At 38.7% G+C, this 22,799-nt stretch overlaps 1 protein-coding gene across 2 annotated transcripts in view; it reads left to right on the top strand.

Moving 5' to 3' along the window:
• Window positions 1-7,187: 7,187 nt before the first annotated feature.
• LARS1 (leucyl-tRNA synthetase 1) overlaps window positions 7,188-22,799 on the top strand; it is a 55,415-nt gene continuing 39,803 nt past the window's right edge. The window contains exons 1-5 of one of the 2 annotated variants that reach the window (XM_028527356.2): window positions 7,188-7,361; window positions 15,402-15,520; window positions 19,511-19,598; window positions 19,995-20,075; window positions 22,023-22,160. In XM_028527356.2, the coding sequence (XP_028383157.1) occupies window positions 7,356-7,361; window positions 15,402-15,520; window positions 19,511-19,598; window positions 19,995-20,075; window positions 22,023-22,160 (432 nt within the window). In that variant the 5' untranslated portion in view covers window positions 7,188-7,355. Of the gene's footprint in view, window positions 7,362-15,401; window positions 15,521-19,507; window positions 19,599-19,994; window positions 20,076-22,022; window positions 22,161-22,799 lie in introns of both variants that reach the window. The other variant, XM_036014479.1, reaches the window with a different exon arrangement.

The raw sequence follows: 22,799 nt of genomic DNA, 5'->3' as shown, positions 1-22,799 counted from the left end.
CTTTTCTTTTTTTAATTTTTTTTTTATTTTTAGAGAGGGAAGAGAGAGAGAGAGAGAGAGAGACATCAATGTGCGGTTGCTGGGGGTTATGGCCTGCAACCCAAGCATGTACCCTGGCTGGGAATCGAACCTGGGACACTTTGGTTCCCAGCCCGAGCTCCATCCACTGAGCTACGCCAGCCAGGGCTCTGCATTATTTCTGACAACTGCATATGCCTAGAAGTATGTCAATTAAAAAAATGTTGCTTTATGCAGTTGAGTGTAGTGTCAACAGGAAGAAAAGGTTCAAAGTGGCATGTCTGAGTGTGCACATACCAGAAACAGTCTTTGCCTACTTGCCAAGGGCTTCATGGGTTCCTGCTGGACCTGTGTGGGGACCCAGGTCTGACATCCTTGAGATTAGAGAAGTATCCAGGAGAAATGTGCAAAGCTCCACTGTAGTAGTAACATTTTTCATGTACAGCAGGAAGCGGCAACAGTAGTGGACTGACCAGGCTCCAGTTCTCAGTTCTCTCTGGTTATCCCTCTGATATTAGGGGTGGGGCGGGGGGAACTGCCCTCTCTTCTTTGGATGGAATAGCCCCTTGGGATTTGGACACATCAAATAATAACTCATACTCCTTGTGTGCCAGGCGCTCTGCCTGGCAGTGTTGCATGGATTAGCCTCATTCGGTGCATGCATTCAGCCTTTCTTTCTTTCAAGAAATATTGATTGAAAACCTATCATAGTCAAAGCACTGTTATAGGCCCTAGGGATATAGCAATAAAGAAAACAGGCATTCTCTTGGAGATCAATTTTAACAGGAGGAGAATAATAACAAATAAATAACTGTAATATGTCAGGGAGAATATTTCTATAAAGAAAAATAGGCAAAGTGAGAAGATGAGAGTGATGGGGAAGTTAAAAGGACTCTTAGCGGTGGTCTGGAGACAGGCAGGGCGTTCTTCGTGTGGATATCTGGGAGAAGAGCTTTGTAGGTACGCACGGAGAGCCTGAGGCAGGAACTAGCTTGGCATGTTTCAAGAAAGAGGGGGAAAAAATGGAGCGGCAGCAGAGTGAGCCCAGGAGGAAAGTGACAGTAGAAGAGCTTGTGGAAATAGAGGCCAGTTTGCACAGGACTTTGGTGGTTGTGGTAGGGACTTTGGATTTGTATTCCGAGACTGGAAGACACTGCAGGTTTTAAGAAGAGGAATAAAATTATCTCTCATTTTTAAATTTTTTAATCAGGGTCATTATGGCTGCCATATGCTCATCAGACTGGAGGGGACAAAAGTAGAAGCAGGAAAACCAGTTAGGAGGCAATAAGCCAAGCAAAGGTTGCTGGTGGTTTGGACTAGACTTACAGTGAGATGAGGAGTAAAAACTGGATTCTGGATATATTTTTGAAGGTAGAGTTCCTGGCTGGCGTAGTTCAGTGGATTGAGTGTGGGCTGCGAACCAAAGTGTTGCAGGTTCGATTCCCAGCCAGGGTACATGCCTGGGTTGCAGGCCACGACCCCCAGCAACCGCACATTGATGTTTCTCTCTCTCTCTCTCTATCTCCTTCCCTTCCCTCTCTAGAAATAAATAAATAAAATCTCAAAAAAAAGGTAGAGTCAATTAGTTTTACTGACAGATTAATTGTCCATATGAAACACAAAGAGGGGTCAAGGATAACACTAAGGTGTGTGGCAATCTGAGCAGACACTACTCTCAGACGCTATATGGAGTAACAGGCACAGGAAGACACTGACTTCTGGCTGCTAAGATATTGGGAACCTGACCAATTATGAGAAAAAAAAGTAGAACTGTGGTTGTATCCCCAATTTATACAGTTTGGACCTCTTTAATTTCATTGATAGTGTGAAATAGGAATCACAAGTAATAAATGCACAAAATAAATTTTAAAAATGTAATCACTGGAATTAGAATCTCAATAATGTCATTGCTTGTTTTTGTTTCCCCTTCCTTCCTTCCTTCCTTCCTTCCTTCCATCTTTCTTCCTTCTTTCCATTTCTTTGTTTTCATAAATTATTTTATTGTTGTTCAATTACAGTTGTCTTTCCTTCCATTTCTTAAGGAGTCCTTAGACTATGCCATATTGGTGATGGTCATGATGGTGACAAGAAGTGTTTTGATGACTCAGGTGTCACATTTTCCATATGAGCCTATGACAGGGCTGGCAATGCTCTGTGGAATGTTGACAAGGTGTCTGGCTGAAGCTTGTGGATCCCAAATCTGGAATGGTGTGAGTGAGTGATTTCTAATTCCTGAGCATGACAAATACTACCTTTTTAGAAGAAATCTAGGCAACAAGGGTTTCTCAAAATATTGGTACCTGAGAAGTGCAATTTCTCTAACTCGGTTACATTTGTCTAAGTGTAAAGTCTCCCTAATAAATATGGCTACTTGTTCCTAGCTCATGTCAGCCAGATTTAGAATTTCTGTTAACTGACTTACTTAGTCTGTCCAGGCTGCTATAACAAAGTATATCACAGACTGGGTGGCTTAAGGACAACAGCAATTTATTTCTCACAGTTCCAGAGGCTGGAAGTCTGAGATCAGGGTGCCAACATGGCTGAGCGAGAGCCCTGTTCTGGGTCACACACTTCTCTGTATCATCACAAGGTGAAAGGGAGTGGGAGGTTTGGGGGTTCCCTTTTTAGATTTTAAATTTTTATTTATTTACTTTTATTGAATTTATTAGGGTGACATTGGTTCGAAAATGTGGGGTCTCTTTTATAAGGCACTAATCTCATTTGTGTGGGCTCCATCCTTTTGACCTAAGCAAAGGCCTCTCCTCCTAATACCAGTGCATTGGTCATTAGGATTTCAACATACGAACTGTGAGGGGACACAGAGCACAGTGACTTCCAGTGTCCTCCACTTTTTTCTTTATTTTTTCTTTAGCTTAATATTCCCTGAGCACTTACCATGGACTAGGTATTGGGCTAATTGCCTGGCTTGATGAGCTCATTTTCTCACAGCAAGCCTAAGAGGTAGGTATTATGATCATCATCCACCTTTTACACATGAAAACTCAGAGACCCAAGTTGAAGGAGCAGAGCTAGCATGGGACAGTTCATTCAGACCCAATCCTCTTTGCTCCAAAGCCTGTTAACACAACCCCTGCACTCACTCTTCCTCTAATGCCCATTAACTGTCAGAGGTTACACACAGAGCAAACCCTGGATTAGCTAAGCCCCTAAATCCTGGAAGGATTCTTCTTTCTTCCCTATACTCATTTCTTGTATCATAAAAAAAAAATCTGTTCACCATTCAGGATGCATGAAAAGTAAAGGTAGAACACTAATAGAGAAAAAAAATCATTTGAAAACAAAGGGTGTCCGATGGGGTAGGGAAGTGACACCCACATTCATTGAGTGCCACGTGCTTATGGAACAGAATTATCAAAAGAAGTGCCTGCAACTTCTTCCTTGACTGTGTCATCTAAGAGTGGGGAACTTAGGTAAATATGCGTGAAAAACAAATACAAAAGTACTCAAAGAAACAAGCCAAAGCTAATTATAGCTTTACAGATCTAAACTTAGAAATGCTGACTCAATTGAATTGTGTGGAGATACTGGTGGGGTGGGTTTGGAAAAAAAAAACAACAAGAAATGAGTTTTGTTGTGGAGTTTTGAAAAATGATCTTGATGTGATCTGACAGCTGGAGAAGGTATAACACACAATTATATGGTGATAACTAGTTCAGGCTAGGGAAGAGATTATTATGGAGCACAGGTAAGCTTAATGTTTTAGTTTAATCAGACTAATGTTTATAGACCAATTTTCCTAGAATAATAATAAAAATAGCTGACATTTTTACAGTGCTTACTATCTGCCAGATAGATACATGGACTATGCACATATGAATTCTTCAACCCTTACAGCAATCCTATGAGGTATTTACTATGATCACCCTTCTTTTACAGAGTGGTTAATTGTTTTGCCCAAGGTCACCTAGCTAGTAAATGATGAACTTGGTCTGTCTGATTCAGAGCCTGAGTCCTTATTCACTATGTCACCTTTCTAATTTCACTTCTCTAGAGAGGGTATTCCACATGGTCTAGCAAAGAATCAGCAATTCTCAATTAAAAAGCCATATTACTCTAATACATTTCATTTTCCAAATATCTCTTGAATCGATTCACCTTTCCCCACCTTGACTGCCACCACCATAGTCTAAACTACCATCACCTCTCATCTGGACAATGGCAATAATCTCCTGCTCCTACTTTTGCTTCCTCATGATCCTCCTTCAGAATGATATTTATAAAACACAAATAGAACCATGTTCCTTCCTTGCCTATAATGCTTCCACAGCTTCCTATTACTCCCACTGCTTCTGTGTGTGCCTCTTCCACTAGACTGTAGGGAGGTGACTGCCTGTCTTTGTTCAAGTGTTGTATCCTAGCATCTAGGATAGTACCTTGCACATAGTAGAAGGTAAATAATTTTTCTTGAATGAATGGAATCCAAATGATGCTTAAGAGAAGAATATTAGTGTCTTAAATAGGAAAATTAAAAATGATGAAATTGGAGATATAGAAGTAGGTTTTTCATAATTTGTAATTGCTCAATTACTTTCTTTATATTTCTTTCTCAATTATATTCTTTAATGTCCCTTTAGATTGTAAGTTCCATGAGCACAGGAACCATGTCTGTCTTGTTCCCTACTATATCCTAGCTCTATCTCAGGTTACTTGGAGGTGTTTAATAAATATTTGTTGTATGAATAATTTTAATTACCAATGTGCATTAGAAGCTGATGAATCAAAGATGACAAATAGTACTGGTTAGGGCAGAATTGGAACAGGAAACTATAATCATAGTTATAAGAGGATGAGGATTCTCTCATTCATTCAGTAAATATTTATAAGGCACCTGCTATGTGCCAGACACTGTGCTAGGCAGCCTCTGCTGTTCATGGAGCTTATGGTCTGGTGATAAATAAACAGGCAGTGAATATTCAGTAAGATACATTTCAGAATATTCAGTAAGAATATTCAGTAAGATACATAGGGAAGGGAGAAAGGGGGTGCTTCAGGGAACATCTAGGAGGGGTCATTTAATCCAGAATTTGGCTGTTAGGAAGTGGTGTCTAAATGATCAGTGGCTAAAGAAAGAGGCTGTGGAAAGTAATGGAGAGTATTTATCTGTGTAAGAGCCCAGAGGCAGGAATGCCAATAGTAGGCTCTCTATATAGTCTAAGGTTCCATCTTCCTTGCATTCAGCACATTTTTATTGAGCCCCTACTATGTGCCAGGCATTCTGTTAGGCCATAATTAGATTTGTATTTCAATACTAGTTGAAAAAGGTAGGTATGAATAGAGTGAAGAAATACAATAAGGTCACTATAGTTAAGCTGCTAAATTACTGTAATCAAATAGGTGGAGGCATGAGGAAATGGTTCTATTCTTATTTTAACTAGCCCTGGAACTTAAATTTTGAAGTTTCCAGTCTTGCATTAACACCTGGATATACAGAAGACCTCCATCCAGATAACCCTCTGGTTACCCCTGAAGGACTAAGGAGACAATGTCACGTATCAGACCAACTGATATTTGTTATCCAGGCCACTGGTCATCTAGAGGATTTACCAACCCAGAGGCTAAGAATGAAGGATTGATTTATCTCAAGAATGCACTTTTTACTATAGGGGCACTTAGCTTTTCTCTCTTCTTCTGACCACTCTGGGTATTGCCTAGCTGTTCCTAGTTATGGTTTGCAAACCTTAAGTAAATCTTCATCAATTATTTCTAGCCAAAGCCTCTAGACACTTCTTTTTTACAGGAGAAGAAATTTAATTTTGTTTATTTACTTTTCAATAAGTCTAAATCCTTGAGTGGGTACAGCATTAGTTGGATTCTGTGTCCAATGGCCTTAGAAAAAGGTTGATTTGGAATTTACCACGAATCATACCACTGTTTCCATGAACACAAGTTACCTTTCCCCAGATGAGTGTGGTTTTGTTTAGTTTGCCACCAGGTGTCACTATGTTGTTGTTTGCCTTGTATGCAGAGGCACATCTCTTACCTAGGTAGACTTCAGTTTCATTTCGAGTGTACACACCTTCAATTTTAAGAAGAGCTGCGTGTTCCCTTTGGTTCCAGAGACCTTGCTATAGTCAACAAAAATGGCCTTGGGCCACAGCCTTTCAGACCTATTTGTCATTACAGAAACCCTGTTCCCAGCAGGCTGCGTGAGAGACAGTGGAGAGTTCAGACTCTTTTTGAGTTCATTTGACTACATATATACATATTGCATATAATTTAAAATTTATTTTTATAAAAATTTTCATTAAAAAATTCCCCCTTTAGTCCTTTGGGAAGACACACTTCTGGGCTGTCCTCTCCCCCAGAGTGTTTTGTAGATAATGAATGGGCACTAAATTAATATATGAATTGAAAGTAACTAATCTGACGGACCACCAGAAAGTAAAAAAACCCTTGGCTCATCACTTTTCGGTAGATCTTTCTTTAATGATGGAAAGGTTCTATTTCCTCACTGTCTGATTGCATGATAAACACCAGGCACAAACTATGGAGCGCTTGAAGAGTGGCCAGTGCGACTGAATAACTTACTTTTTTAAAGAGGTGGCAATTTAATGCAACACCGCTAGAATTTACCCCAAACTTTTATTTTCTTTTTTGAATTAATTTCAATATTTATTTATTAAATTTAAATAGCCACGTGTGGCTACTGACTACCGCGGCGCACAGCTCAGCCTTGAATGGTAGCATAGCTGAAGTAGCCCGAGATTGGCACTGGGACCAGGTAGTCATCATCGTCTCTTAAAAACGGAGATTGTTAATAAATGGTTATAAACTGTCTACATTCTGGGCTTTTGAATGCCACCGACAGTGATAAATATCCACGCACAGTGGCAAGCCATAATTAGCACCTGCCACTGAAGACTAATAAATTTCGCAACCTGGCATCCTGACAGACACCCAACGAGCTCCACTGGGAGAAAAGGTTGAAAGAAGGCTTGGGACTTCACCGTAGTCCGGCGCGCTGGCGGCGGTGGACTTTGTAGTTCAACGTGCCTGTTTCATCACTACCGGTGTCACTGACGAATGGCCTATCGGGTCACCTTTCCGTATCCCGTTGTTCTCTGGGAATTGTAGTCAACAAGTGCCCACTGCACTTGGATTTTAACGGCCTTGGAACTACAATTCCCGGCAGGCTAAGGGATGCATCCGCCGGTAGTTAATAGTGAGCCTGCGATTGCCTCAGCAGGCGTGTGTGCTCTAGTGGCTTGGGAGGCCTGGGATCCCCGCAGGGAGCGGGACAGGTTCTAACTACTTCTTTGGGTAGGGGGATCGCCGAGGTCACTGTCGTGGGTTTGCACTGTCGGCTGGGAGGCGCCATGGCGGTGAGTTTTTGCGGGAAGCGAGTACGCTTGGCCGGGCCCTAGAACCGGCCGATTTATGTGTTTGCCAGAACTACGAGCTTCAGGTGGTAGCCTCTGTCCTGCAGGGAAAAATCCTTTTCTAAAGAAAGGGAGCTCTTGTCCCTGGTGCTTGAGGCATGCCTTTCCTTGCAGGCACGACGAGCCAGGAATGGCTATCTAACTTTACAGACTATTTAATGTCATGTGTGTTAACTTCACCGAAGTTTCTGAATCTGATTTGGAGAGAAGACTTTGTAACATTCACCCTCGCTTTCATCAACAAATTGAGCGCTCCCCAGTGAAACAGACAAAAATCTATACGTTCATAGTGTTTTTATGTGTGTGTGTGGTCTACATACTAAAATATATGGTAAAATATGTCAGGTGCTGATAAGCGGGACTAGGGAGTGTGGGGTGGGGTAGGTAGGGTTGCAATTTTAGAAAGTTGATCAAAAAAGGCTTTGTTGAGAATGTGGCATTGTGGCAAAAAGGAGGGAGGGAGCAAGCCATACACCTGCCTATACGGAGGAAAAGATTTCCAGGCAGAGGCAACGGTGTGAGTGAAGAGCAAGGAGGGTTGTGTGTCTAAACACTGATCCCGGGGAGATGGTGATGATGGAGAGAGTGTGTCGAGGGGACAGGGGTGGATCAGTGTGTTGGTGTAGGTCATCATAAGGCCATGTAGGTTGCTGGTTGAAGAATGGGTTCAAGAAAGAATGGGAAGGGAGGGACTGGAGATTTTGAATATGGATAACTCATAAGGAATTCTATAAAGGAAAGTGGAGGAATGGGGTAATAAATGAAGGTCAAAACGGAACTTTTTTTTTAAGGCAGGAGAACTTATACAGTGCTTGTATGCTCACAGGAATTATCCTGTAGAGAGGGAAAACTGATGCAGAAGAGAAGAGATTGCTGGAGTGATGTTCCTGAATAGAATAGGGGACATAGGATCCAGTGCATTAGTGGAGGGGTTAAGTAGGACCATATTCATCTATAGTAACAGGAAAGAAGGCAGAATATATGTGTACAGATGCATGTGGGTCGGTAGATGTGATGAGGGAGGCTGTGGCAATTTTCTGTTCACTTCTCTTTTCTCATGGAATTAGAAACCAAGATTATCAGCTAAAAACTAGGGTGGGAGAGGAAGGGTTGGAGGTTTGAGGAGATAATTGTATGAAACAATTGTCTAGGACATTGCCATTAGTAGAACTTTCGGTGGTGATGAAAATGTTCTATTTTTGCACTGTCTCATTTGGTAGCTGCCAGCCCCATGGGGCCGTTGATCATTTGAAATGTGTCTACTGCAGTGGAAGGACTGAAGTTGAATATAGTTTTACAATTGTAGTCTTGTGTGGCTAGTGACTTTCATACTGGACAGTATGCACATTTAAGTTTGAGAAGCCCTGGTGGAGGAGAAGGAGTAACTGAGTGGGTTTCAGAAAGTAGTAGTATTGTTGGGCATCTCTTGATGTTAGTGGTCATGTATTTAAGTTGAGACTAGTCAGCTACCTGAGTGAAGGAGCAGAGCAGATGGATAGAAGGATTGGAGTTTGCCAGGTAAGAATGATGGAGACAAGGGCAAAGGAGTGATTATACTGTGAAGGTGTGGGGTGGGAGGGGCCTAAGTGAAAAGGGGTCAGGATCAGTAAGTCTCAATGGGGTTGAAAAATTGTTGAAGTTGGAATTCTAGCAGACTTAAGACCAATCATGTCAATAACTAACATTTCTTAGGTGTTATGCTTTGTGTTGAGCGTTTTATTTGCATTATCTCATTGAGTCTTTACACTAATGTGTATTTGAGGTAGGCATTCTTACCACCTGCAGTTTACAAATGAAGAGACCTATGCTTAGAGAATTTAACTAATGTAGCTAGTACGTGATGAAGGCGGATAAGAACTTGAATAGATTGACTCCTTTCTCAATCACTGTGCTGTATTGCTTTCCAGGGAAAACCGGGACTTCTGATTCCTGGTCCAAACCTTTTGTTCCAGGCTGCTCAGTGCCTTACCACCAACCCCACCCCACACCACACTGGTGGTATTCTCAGCCAGTGACATTTGTAGGTCCTTCTTTTTTTACTTGGTGTTAATGGGAATGGGCTTTTTAATTTATAAGACCTTAATACATTTTAAAATTTCTTTTAAAGTTTTATATAAGGAAACTAGTTATATTTATGGTAGATATTATTTCACTTTATTCACTTATTGGCCTTTGAAAATATTCATCTTTTACACTGTCATGATACTGGTTAGTTTTATTGGAAGAATCCAATAAGAGATCCCTTTAAGAAAGAACAAGTAACAATAATAATAATATTGAGTTCACCAAAAAGTCCATATGTTTTTTTCCTGTAAAATAAAAGACATGTTTATAATTTTCACAGATAACTTTATTAGTTGGGATATTTTGAGTATGTTGGTAAAAATCAGTGGTATAACATTGGTTTTTCTCAGTTAATGTCTCCATTTGATTGCTGTCAATTTCAATTGATCTACACAACTGTGGAGCATCATCCAGTGGGAAATCGCCAGCATGCAGATTTGCAGACCACTTTTGACATGTTCTGTCAGTCACAGCACCTTCTCCATACACTGCGCAAATCTTTTTTTTTTTTGCATTTCAGCTCCATTTTTACCTTTTTAAAAAAAAGATTTTATTTATTTTTAAAGAGAAGAGAAAGGAAGAAGAAAGAGAGGGAGAAAAATACCAATGTGTGGTTGCCTCTTGCGTGTCCCCAACTGAGGACCTGGCCTACAACCCAGGCTTATGCCCTGAGTGGAAATCGAACTGATGACTCTTTGGTTCGCAGGCTGTCGTCACTCAATCCACTGAGCCACACCAGCCAGGGACCTTTCTTGAAATAATAAAGCATCACATGTTGGAAATGTTGCACATTTTCTTCCATCTTCAATATTAAAATGGCTACACAAAAATTCACCAATTTTCATAATTTTTTAAATGTATGCAGATATAACAGCTGTCACAATACAATTTAACAAAATTGTATCAAATGAAGTTAAAAACAACTAAGTGCTACTAGAGCCATCTTATGGAAAAAAAACAAACAAACTTTTTGGCCAGCTCAATAGCTAAATGTATTGATTGCTTATTCGGCATCAGGCATTAGTGTTTTGCTTAATTTTTCATCAGAACAACCATATAGAAGTAGGTGCTGTTACTATCCTCATTTTACTGGTGGGGAAAATAAGGCATCAGATCTACTAAGAGGTAGATGTGGAATTGAGTTTATTTGTTCCCATTCTGGAGCCTATTTTTAATCATTGTACTATTCCCAATTCTAAACTCATTGTGGAATTTATTTTGCAAACACCCTTCCATAAAGGAAAGTTTTATTTTCCCAAAGGAAACCTTACCAAGAGTAAATTTTGTAAGACAATAAAAATGGAACAGCATGGGTAGATCATTAGTTTTTATTTTATAAATTAATTTATAAAGAGCAAACAATATACATTTCATCATAGGACTGTTTATTTTATAGAGCTTTTAACAGTTTTAATCTCTTTCAATTATACAGTATATTAGTCTTTTAGAGGGGACCTGAGAATGTAATAATGATAGTAGCCAACTTAGAAAAATTTACTGTTTTAAAATATTTCCTTTGGGAAATTTAAGTAGTGAACAAAGTAGAGATAATAGTATTAAGTCCTTCTGTATACCCATGACCCAACTTGAAGAACTGGCAGCTCACAACCAGTCTCCTTTCTTATATATTTCACCCTAACCCCTTACCCCCTCAGGATTTTAAGCAAATTTAAGGCATTGTATCATTTCATCTGTATAGTACATATTTTAGTGAGTTTTAAAAAATGGAATGATAACTTAAACATATCCACAGTGCTGTTTTCACACCTAGTAAGCACATGATGTCTAGTTGTCTGTGATAATGGTTAACATTTTTGAGCATTTACCACAGGTAAGGCACTATGGTAGGTCCTTTATGTGTATTATCTCTTTTAATAATAATACAAGGTGGGTATAATTAGTATCCTCACTTTATAGGCAGGTAGAGAAATGCAGGCTTAAAAAGATTAAGGAACTTGCCTAGGGTTCTACAGCTACTAAGTGGCGGAGTGAAGATGTGGTCAGAGAATCAAGAGAAAGCAAAAAGAGAAGTCAGAAGGTGGCTCCCATTCAACCATTTAGTTGCATGGTGGTCTCCGAGCTTGAGATTCATTATCTTTGACATGATCATTGCTGGTCGGCTCACTTGTTAATGTTTGTCAAAGTGTTTTAAGAACTGCAGAATACTATGAATATGTGAAAAAGTTTAATATCTGGTTAATGTTTCTTTACTGGGGGTGATTTTCGTCTCCCAGAAGTCTCCCAGGAAACATCTGGTCTGGAGACTCTGGATTCTCACAGTTGGTGGGTGTGCTCCTAGCATCTAGTGGGTGGAAGCCAGAGGTGCTCCTAAACAGTGCACAAGACAGACTCTGAAAACAGAATCTGGCCCAAAATATCAATAGTGCCACTGCTTAGGAACCCTGACATAGTTAAATAACCGTTTAACTCATTAAAATAACCAATTGTCTGGTTGAACAACCCATGAAGACATTGAGGCTCAGAGTGATCAGGTGACTTCTGGCTTATACAAGTTGGTGCTGGGGCCAATATCAGATTTCATTACAGGCAACCTCTGAGGTTCGAGGAACAAGTTTTTCTGAGAAGCAGAAACCTCAAAGAACTATTGTATACTGAGCATGCTTAGTACATTGAAAAGAAACATGTAATTCTAAGTAGTTTGTAGAAGACTTGCTTTCATGTTTTGTCAAGTGGGTGACCTGGTCATTTTTAAGCAGAAAACATTTGTCATGTAACTTCTGTGTTTGTGGCATTGTACTTGGTGCTGAGGTGACCGCAAGGTTCTGAAAGTTGCTGCCTGCCAGGAGTTCACAAAGCCCCTGGGTGAATGTCCTAAGAATCTTTGAGCTGCATGCAGTGGCAGTGAACTCAAGTTGGTTCAAGTAAAGAAGAAATTGGTAATAACACAGTGGGATTTCCTGTGACCCGTGACCCAAGGTTAGAAGGTACAGCTGGGCCCTAGATGCATTTTTTGCTTTGTGGGCCCTTTTTTGTGTAAAAAATATTAAAACTTATATTTTACAAGTATTTTGACATAAAGACAAATCTAATGTTGTATATTACTTTTCTGAAACCTAAAAGTTTATTTTTTTCTTGATTTTTTAAAAAAGAAATTAAAATGTTTTTGTGAGTGTTTAAAAGTTTGTGGGCCCTTGGCACTGTGCCTACTGTACCTGCAGGTTAGGCCGGCTGTTAGGAGTTAGTTGTACAGGCTGTTCTAAGGGCTGGTGGAAGTGACTTACTTTTTTCTGTCCAAAACGCCTTTGCCAGAACTTAGTCAACCTGACTGTTAATTCACCTGAAAACATAGCAGGGTACACTTAACCACTTCTGCTGCACTTCCCTGAATACGACTGGACTTTTGTTGCTGAGCAAGAAAGGGGTTAACAGACATTGCATAGTCTACCTGCCATTGCTGCCCTAGTTCATTTTAAAATGGTGGTCCTTGTGTATTAGACTTGACGATGGGTTAGCGTGTGTTGGAGTGGAGAGACTGGAGGCATCTTACCTGTTAAGAGGTTTTTGCAGTAAGAGGGAGCAAAGGACCTGAGGTCCAAATGAAGGGGGTTAGTAGTAGCAATGGAAAGGAGTGAACCACTGCAGGGCCTCATTCGTTCTTGGAGAAGGAAATACTTTCTGCAACCACACTTGGTTTTATGGAAATTCTCGTGAAAGAGTCCAAATTACTTAGCATCTTGATTCAAGTATGTAACCCAGTTCCTAGTCCATGCTATTTTTTTTATGTTCATGGTATGTGAAAACAGGCAATGTGCTATTCATTTCTTCTCTTTTAAATCTTTAAATATTTAACAAATATTTGAGAGACTGCTGTAAGCTAGACATTGAAGATAAAATGAGAAAAAAAGACACAGTTCCCACCATGAACAAACTCGCAGTCCTGTGGGAAAGACCAACAGATACTGACATCTCTGTGTGATTAGGGCTGCCGGGGAAATATTTGTAGGTAGGAACATATTTAGAATGGCATTTCATAAACTCTGGGGAATCAGCTGAGACCTGAAGAAGGAGAGAGCCAGGCAAAGAGGCTGGTGGAGTATGAGAGCAGAAGGAATAGTTTGAACAGAGGCCCAGAGGTGAGAGTGGGACCTTGGCATATTTGGGAGAAAATGCAGATGGCTTAATAGGCCTGGAATGTAGTGATGGAGGCATGAGGGGATGGGGAGTGGCCCGGAGGCTGGGTGATGTGAGACAAGAAGGACCTCAAATGCCAGATTTAAGACTATGGACTTTGTCCTGAGAGCATAGCGAGCCTCTGAAGGGGGATTGAGCTGATAAGATTTGTTTTGATATGATTTCCATTCATAGCAATTATGATTTGGTCAGGATTTATAGAAACAAAAACATGTTATTTTCCTTTGGTTCCTGGATAAACTTGTTATATGTCCGTAACTTTTCACATTGTGGAATTCTTTCTCATTTCCTCTTTGCCTTTGTAACAAGGTTCTTTTAATCCACATTTCACCTCTTACACAGACTGACATATCATCTTTCTGTTGCCTATACTTCTCTTCCTATACTTACTTAAAAAAAAAAAGAAAGAATAGTAAACCATTCTTTCACTTAAAACTGAAAATAGTAAAACAGAGGTGACAAATTTATGCTAGATTTGTACTGAATCTTACCAAATTTTAATACTACTAGTTTGTATTATTACATAATATACAAGCTCTATTTAAGATAGTTATTGGAGAAATAAGGGTATGTTTTTTTACTGCATGGAATTTCTTTTTGTATAATACTTCAAATTTGTGTACCCATTAAAAAAAAAGCTAAGAACCCGGTGTATCTGTGATGTTAATAGGAAACAATTTTAAAATTGTTGGGTGGGAGGGGCAAAGGGAGGGCACAATCAAAGGGGACCGAGATCCAGAGGTTAGTGACTTGGCAAGGTCACCTGTCTAGTGGGTTACCGAGGTATGAGTAGAGCCCAGGTATTTTCCCATTTGAAAATGCTGCAGAATCTGGAAATGTTAGCAGGTAATAAGGCGAAGCAAATCTGATTTCCGTTCAGATAATTTTATACCAGAAACTAAAATTCTAGAAACTAATATTAAGTTTTCAGAACAGAATTAGATTTGTGTACGGTCCATTGATGTCCAGATTTTACACTGGCCTTTCCCTAAGTGCTGCGTTCCACTCCACTCTCAGCACACGGACTATTAGCAGCTAATTCTTTGTACCACAGTCACACGCTGAGAATGAAGCTCTTATCCTTTCTTCTTTTTTCAGAGGTAGAGTGATCACGCGTGTTTTGTCACTTTCATCCCAGATTGGCTTCAGGGATGATAGGAATGTTGCCAGGTAGATCCATTCTACTGGAGTCATGGATGCCATTCTGTATTTCATTTTAATTTCATATTAATAGTTTGATAACCATTTTGGAGAGTTCTGTATCAGCCTCCTTGGAACAAAAACTATGCCACCTCTGTCCCTTGGGTCTGAATGTCCTCCTTTGCTAGGTATGACGGCAGCTTGACAACCAGGCACTGCTCCATCCTGTACTTTACAAATACAGTGTGAGGCAAAAGTAGGTTTGCAGTTGTGAGTACCCACCTTGTATTATTATTTATTAAGTATTGTATTATTTTACAAACACCTGTAAGTCTACCTTTGTCAACCCCTGTACTGATGTATTTTAACTAAATAGGAATGTTTCACAAAAGAGTATTTCAAAGCTTTTTATACATTTAAGTAATTCTTTAACCATCCCTTTGAGGTTTGAAGTGTATAGGTCACAATAACCCTAACTTTTAGTCTCATTCATTTAAATTTCAATATAACTGTGGAAAAAATGGATCCATCACTGAACAGCTCAGTTCTGGGTGAACCCATTTTTTTAAAGCAAATCTATTGAAGTATAGACTGGGTTCGTTATTCTATCTCTTTTGTTTCTAATAGGAAAGAAAAGGAACGGCCAAAGTGGACTTTTTGAAGAAGATTGAGAAAGAAATTCAACAGAAATGGGATACCGAGAAAGTATTTGAGGTCAATGCATCCAATTCAGAGAAGCAGGCTAGGTGAGTAATAGTTTGTGAAGTTCTGCACATTGTGTTTCTAAAACGGTTGGCTTTATGGAACAGAACCTGTTTTGTGGAAAACATACAGCAGGTTGCTTTTAGAATGTCTAAAATGGGCTGAAGGTGGTGACTTCCATTTTCTGTATTTAAAATTAGGGTCTTCTTTCTTATGGAATTCTTAAAGGATTCTTTTCTATTAAGGGTTTTTAAAAAATAATTTTTCAATTATTCAGATAAAAGATGATGCTTTGAAATTTTATCTTTGCTGACTGGTAAAATGAAATCCTTCTATTAAAGAAACTGATATTATAGTGATAATCATCTTCACAGATACAAAATGTAAATTTTTAAAGGTATCTGTATTTGAAGATCATGTATCATAAATGCTGTATAGCCTCAATGTTAAGAATCACTGATAATAAGACAAACTGTAGACAATGATGTGATATTGAGGAGGAGTGAAAACAAAATAACTGCCCCACAGCAGTGCCACAATAAACATACGTGTTCATTATAAGATGCATCTCAATTTTTGACATGTTGAAATGTAGAAAAACAATGTTGCTTAGAATTAGGGAGATACATTGGTAGCATTAATAGTAGCTGACACAGACAATTTACGGTTCAATATGCAAAAGCAGTAGGAAATACACGACTTTCTACATGCAATTCTCAATTCACTCTTATTAGACAGGCCTGGACTTCTTTTCAGGTCTTTCTGATTCTAAAGTCTATCCTGCTTCCAAGCTACACTCTACTGGAATTTTTGTTTTTAAAGAGAAAAAGAGTTTGCTGTAATATAAAGTCTTTGGTGTTATACTTTATATTTTGAAGCTTCTATTTGGTTCTATAATTTTGGTCAACTTTAAGGTAATTTAAAGTCCTCTAAAATGAACTGAAAAGCTTCTTTGTTCAGTGAAAGAAAATGATCTGCAGCTACGTGCAGCCATGCTGAAGGAACTTAGAGACACTACACTGAGGGGGGAAAAGCAAATTACAGAAGTCTATATGAAATACACCATTTTTAATAAGGCTCATAAGTGGGTGAAACTAAATGATATACTTTTTAAATATTTATTTGAATGATTTATGTTTATTGAGACTTCTTACCACAATTAGATTTTTAAAATATATTTTATTGATTATGTTATTACAGCTGTCTCATTTCCCCCTTCACTCCCCTCCACCCTGCACCCCTCCACCCACATTCCCCCCCTTTAGTTCATGTCCATGTGTCATACATATAACTTCTTTAGCTTCTACACTTCCCATACTATTCTTACCCTCCCCCTGTCTATTTTCTACCTACCATCTATGCTACTTATTCTCTGTACCTTTTCCCCCTCTCTCCTCCTCCCACTTCCCTGTTGCTAACCCTCCATGTGATCTCCATTTCTGTGGTTCTGTTCCTGTTCTAGTTATTTGCTTAGTTTGCTTTTGTTTTAGTTTTAGGTGTGGTTGTTAATAACTGTGAGTTTGCTGTCATTTTACTGTATGTGCTTTTTGTCTTATTTTTCTTAAGTAAGACCCTTAACAATTCACATAATAAGGGCTTGGTGACGATGAGCTCCTTTAACTTGACCTTATCTGGGAAGCACTTTATCTGCCCTTCCATTCTAAATGAAAGCTTTGCTGGGTAGAGCAATCTTAGATGTAGGTCCTTGCCTTTCATGACTTGGAATACTTCTTTCCAGCCTCTTCTTGCCTTGTAAGGTCTCTTTTGAGAAATCAGCTGACAGTCTTATGGGCACTTCTTGGTAGGTAACTGTCTCCTTTTCTCTTGCTACTTTTAAGATTCTCTCTTTATCTTTCATCTTGGCTAATGTAAGTCTGATGTGCCTTGGTGTGTTCCTCCTTGGGTCCAACTTCTTTGGGACTCTCTGAGCTTCCTGGACTTCCTAGAAGTCTATTTCCTTTGTCAGATTGGGGAAGTTCTCCTTTATTATTTGTTCAAATAACTTTTCCACTTGTTGCTCTTCCTCTTCCCATTCTGGTACCCCTATAATTCCGATGTTGGAACATTTAAAGATGTCCTGGAGATTCCTAAGCCTCTCCTCATTTTTTGAATTCTTGTTTTTGTATTCTTTTCTGATTGGATGTTTCTTTCTTCCTTCTGGTCCACTCCATTGATTTGAGTCCCAGTTTCCTTCCCATCACTATTGGTTCCCTGTACATTTTCCTTTATTTCACTTAGCATAACCTTCATTTTTTCATCTAACTTGCAACCAAATTCAGTCCATTCTGTGAGCATCCTGATTACCAGTGTTTTGAACTGTGCATCTGATAGGTTGGCTCTCTTTTCATTGTCCTATTTTTTCTGGAGCTTTGATCTATTCTTTCATTTGGGCCTTTTTTTTTTTTTTTGTCTCAGTGCGCTTGTAATGTAGTGAGGGGTGGAGCCTTATGTATTCACCTGGGTGGGTAACCCAGGTTGCTGTGTTGTGACGTTTTTATGGGGGCGAGGTCCGAGAGGGAACCTTGGCGCTTGCTCTGCTCTCTGCTGGATTTCAATCACTTCCCCTGCTTCCCCCAAGCAACCTGGGCTTTCTGGTGCTGATTCCTGGGTGGGTGGGCTTGTGTACGTTCTAGGACCCTGTGGGTCTCTCCAGTGAACTCCTGTGAGGCTGGGAGTTTCTCCTGGCATCTCAACCTCCACAGGTGTTTTCAGTCAGTGTTTTGAGGCTTTATGTCCTGGTGCTGGGATCCTGGGTTGCGTGGTCTGTCTTGCTCCCCAGTTTTGCCTGGTTTATTTGTGCGTGAATGTGGGACCACCTGGTCCGCCAGCAGCCTTGTGCACCGTGCCCCTCCACTATCTGCTGCCTTACTGGGTCTGCCAGCTGCTGCCTCACGTGCCAGGGTCCGCCTGCCACCGCTTTGCCATGACTCCTCTCCGCCCAGCCCCCAACTCCACCCCTCCTACTGGTTTGGATGAATATGTCTACTTTAACTCCTTGGTTGTTGGATCTCCATACAGTTCAATTTCCTGTCAGTACTGGTTGTTTTTTGTTTCTGAATTGTTGTCCTTATTTTGGTTGTGCAAGGAGGCACCGTGTGTCTACCTATGCCTCCATTTTGGCCAGAAGTTTAAATGATACACTTTTAAGGGCATGGACATAGGTACAAACTATTCAAAAACAAAGGAATGAAAAAGTGAACCTCAGGATAATGGTTCTCTGCCTTGGCTGGTGTGGCTCAGTGGGTTGAGTGCCTTCCTGCAAACCGAAAGGTTGCCGGTTTGATTCCTAGTCAGGAATCATGCCTGTGTTGTGGGCCAGGTCCCCAGTGGGGGGCATGAAAGAGGCAACCACACACTGATGTTTTTCTCCCTCTTTTTCTCCCTCCTTTCCCTTCTCTCTAAAAATAAAAAAAGTAAATAAAATGTTAAAAAATAAGATGATGGCTATTTCTAGTGGCAGAGTAGGCAAGAACACATAGGTAGCTTCACTGGGTTCAAAAGTTGGATGGTGAGTTTAAAGGTGTTCATTTTATTGTGCTTCATAACTTATATATGTATGTTAGGTACACTTGATTAGAAAAAAAGAACATAATAAAACAGCTTTAAAAGGTGCTTTTTAGATGAATTTACACTATACCATGCAATATTGAGGATGTTTTATCTGAGGGAGTTTGAATTGCTTTATATATCTAATAAAAACAAATCTCATTTAATCAGTAAAACATTCCTAACAGTCTTAAAAATTTAATTTTTAGTATATTACCTTTACTCAAACATTTTAACTTAAGTTAAACCTCCAACTATATTTATTTCTTAATAGCCACCTATAAATGTCCTAGTTTTTCAACAGTAAGTTTTAATTTTAGGGAGCTTTTAATTTGGGGGTTTATGAATTTAATTTTAAATGTTATTTAAATAACTACAGTTTAAACACATTATTTACAGCAGTAATTCCCTTTACCATAGTCCTTCATTGTAAAAGGCATTTAACATTTTCCTGTCTGTGCTTTCCTTTTTATATGACTGTTCGGCAGCAAGGGCAAGTGCTTCGTCACCTTCCCGTATCCATACATGAATGGGCGGCTTCATTTGGGACACACGTTTTCTTTGTCCAAATGTGAGGTAAAGCTTCCTCCATTTAATATAATGGGATGGCGGGTCTTTAATAAATACTAATTTGAAGAAAATAATATGTATAGAATTCATTTCCTGTTAAGAGAACTTAGATTTCCTTAATTTTAGGCATAACTTTTATACTTAAGTAATTTAATTTTCATGTATTATGTATGTATGTGTGCAGAGATCTAGGTATGTATGTTCACAAGTAATTTCTAAGTTGGTGAAAAGACACAAAAAAGGGATAGTGGGTTGGAATTTCGGAATGACTGTAAAATATTGCCTGTGTTTTAAAGGAGGATGTGAAGAGGAAAACTGGGCTGATGCTCTTTGTGAAAAGTTAGCATTTTCTATTCACCTAGCATAAACATTTGTGATTTAAATTTAATTTTCTTTTTCTAGTTTGCAGTAGGGTACCAGAGATTGAAAGGAAAGATTTGCCTGTTTCCCTTTGGTTTACACTGTACTGGAATGCCTATTAAGGTAAGATGGCTTTAGGGATTGGTTTCTACTCTTTTTGGCTTAGAGCAAATAGAAATATACAGTTTGAGAACCTAAAATAGGACTTTCAAATGCTTCTATATTAAAGTGTCTTTGAAATGAACTTATTATAGGGAAAATTATATTTAAAAACATTTCAAGAAGTGTTTCTATAAAGGGCACACATTAATATGGTTTAAGTGATTTGATATCTTTTGGTTGTCATATATGCATACTTCTGTGTCAGAATTAGACAATAACTTCTACCAAGGAAAATGTGCAGTGTTTTGAGCATTCATACATATAGGATGTTGGCATAAAGTAATAAACACTTACCATATTTTGATCATTTTTGCAAATGTCTTCATTTATCATTAATTTATATTAGAAATAATTCTTGATAAAGAATAGACCAGAAAACTAGAGTCAAAGGGATTCCCTAAATGTTACAGGTTTAGGAAATTTAACTCAGATTTTTTTTATTCTTTTTATTCTTCAACCTTCTATTGTAAAAAATGTCAGACTTACAGAAAAAGTGAAAGGATAGTACAGTGAACACCAATTCGCTCTTCACTTAGAATTACTAAGTATCGACATTTGCCAAAATTTACTTCTGTCTCTCAAACACATAGATACATACATGCTTATTTCTTGCCTTTTCTATGAATTCTTTGGAAGTAAGTTGTAGCACCATGACATGTCTCCCCTGAATACTGCAGCATGGTCTTTTGAGAATAAGGGCATTCTGCATTATCACAGTGCCATTATCCCCTTGGAGAAGTTTAACATTGATGCAGTATCATCTTCTTGATCTAATATGTAGTTAAGTGTGGGTAGTTATCTTAAAATGTCCTTTCTGGTGTTTTTTTACTTTTTATTTTATGGATCACACATTGTATTTTGTTATCATTTCTCTTTAGTTTGTCACAACATTGATATCTTTGAAGAATTTCATAGAACATCCCATATTTTGAGGTTTTTTTTTTATTGTTTCTTTGTGATCAGACTTGGGTTATTTTGAAAAGATTACATAGGTCAGGTGTAAACTTCCCGCTGTATCACATCAAAAGGCATACAATGGCAGTCTGAACCATTTTAGTGGTATTAAGTTAATGTCTGTCAGACTTTTTCATTCTGAAGGTGGCTTTTCCCTTTTTTTAATTAAAAGGTAACCTGTAGGAGAGGCAGAAAGTAATACTTTGAGAGCCTGTGAATATCTGGTTACCCAATAATCCAGTGGTTTGGCATCCTTTGATGTTCCTTGTTTGTTTGAATTATTGAATTGGTGGTGGTACAATGGTGTCATTCTTTCCTCATTTATTAACTGAAATTCTTCTGCATAAGAGAGTCCACTTTTTAAAATTGACAATTTTATATTTGTGTTTTTTTCATACCTTGAACACTACCTCCTTGGTGTCATCTTTGTTTTTGACGGTGGACTTGTCGTGGTATAACTGAGAGCGGGGGTGGGAAGTCCAGGCTCCTGTGTGTGTTTTGCAGCTTGCTAGCTTTATAAGCTGGGATGGATCATCTCATCTCTGTCTCTGGGTCCATTTTCTGACTTCATACCTGTTCGTGATGATAACTAATAGAGTATATAACAACCATTAAATTGAGAAATGCTATTATTAATATTGTTATTCAAAATAATAACACGTTATACAATATATTATATACCCTTGTACTTCTAATGCCTAACATATAGTATACTACATTGAGTATTCTGGGTGTTAAATAAGTGCTTGCTGAGTGAATGTAAAATGCTATAAATTAGTGAATTTAGGGGTACGTGATTTGTATCATTTGGGTTTTCTGTAATGATCCATTTATATTGGATACATTGCAGAAATTTCACAGTCAGTTTTAGGTGGCCATACGAGCAACAAAAAACCCAGATTATTTCTACCTTGAATTTTGAACTTCATTGTTTCTAACATTGTGTTTGTTTAGGCATGTGCCGATAAGTTGAAAAGAGAAATAGAGCTATATGGTTGCCCTCCTGATTTTCCAGACGAAGAAGAGGAAGAGGAAGAAGCCAGTGCTAAAACAGAAGATATAATAATTAAGGATAAAGCTAAAGGAAAAAAGGTTTGGTGATGGATGATGCTTATTTTGGTTAAAGTTTTACATTTATGTTTGATTTATATGTTCATTCCAAGTACTAGCACAGTATATATATTTTAAAAAATTTCATGATACCTTGCTCCATTATAGTACTGGGACTCATTTTAACATTCTGTTCTTCCTTTTCTTATTGGTGACTTTTTTCTCCCAACAGTGAGAAACCCAACTGTCACTATTCACAGTATATGTATATATAATTGGTTCAGTCCTAGTATACTAATAGTTTTAGAATTGCTAACCTATAACCCTGGGAGAAATAATTTTACCAAATAAAGGACAACGTTAGTATAGAGTTCTTTTTGTCTTTTAGTTAACCCACTGTTTTTCAAAGTTACTTCCATAGCTCCCTCCTCATTCCCTTCAGAGTGGTTATGTTATATATTTATAATATAATATACTTAGATACCTTTCTTATACTTTGCATTCCAGCCTGGCTTCCTCCAACATCCTGGTTGAGTTTTAAAAAATATTAATTCTTGGACTTCTGGTCAAGATGGCGGAGTAGGTAAATGCTGTGCTCGCCTGCTCCCATGACCACAGCAGAATTACAACTAAATTATAGATCAGCCACCCTTGAGAACAACCTGAAGCCTAGCTGAACAG

The sequence above is a fragment of the Phyllostomus discolor genome, chromosome 13, assembly GCF_004126475.2.
Source record: "Phyllostomus discolor isolate MPI-MPIP mPhyDis1 chromosome 13, mPhyDis1.pri.v3, whole genome shotgun sequence".
Taxonomy (NCBI): Eukaryota; Metazoa; Chordata; class Mammalia; order Chiroptera; family Phyllostomidae; genus Phyllostomus; species Phyllostomus discolor.
This window is presented reverse-complemented; position numbering and strand designations above follow the sequence as displayed.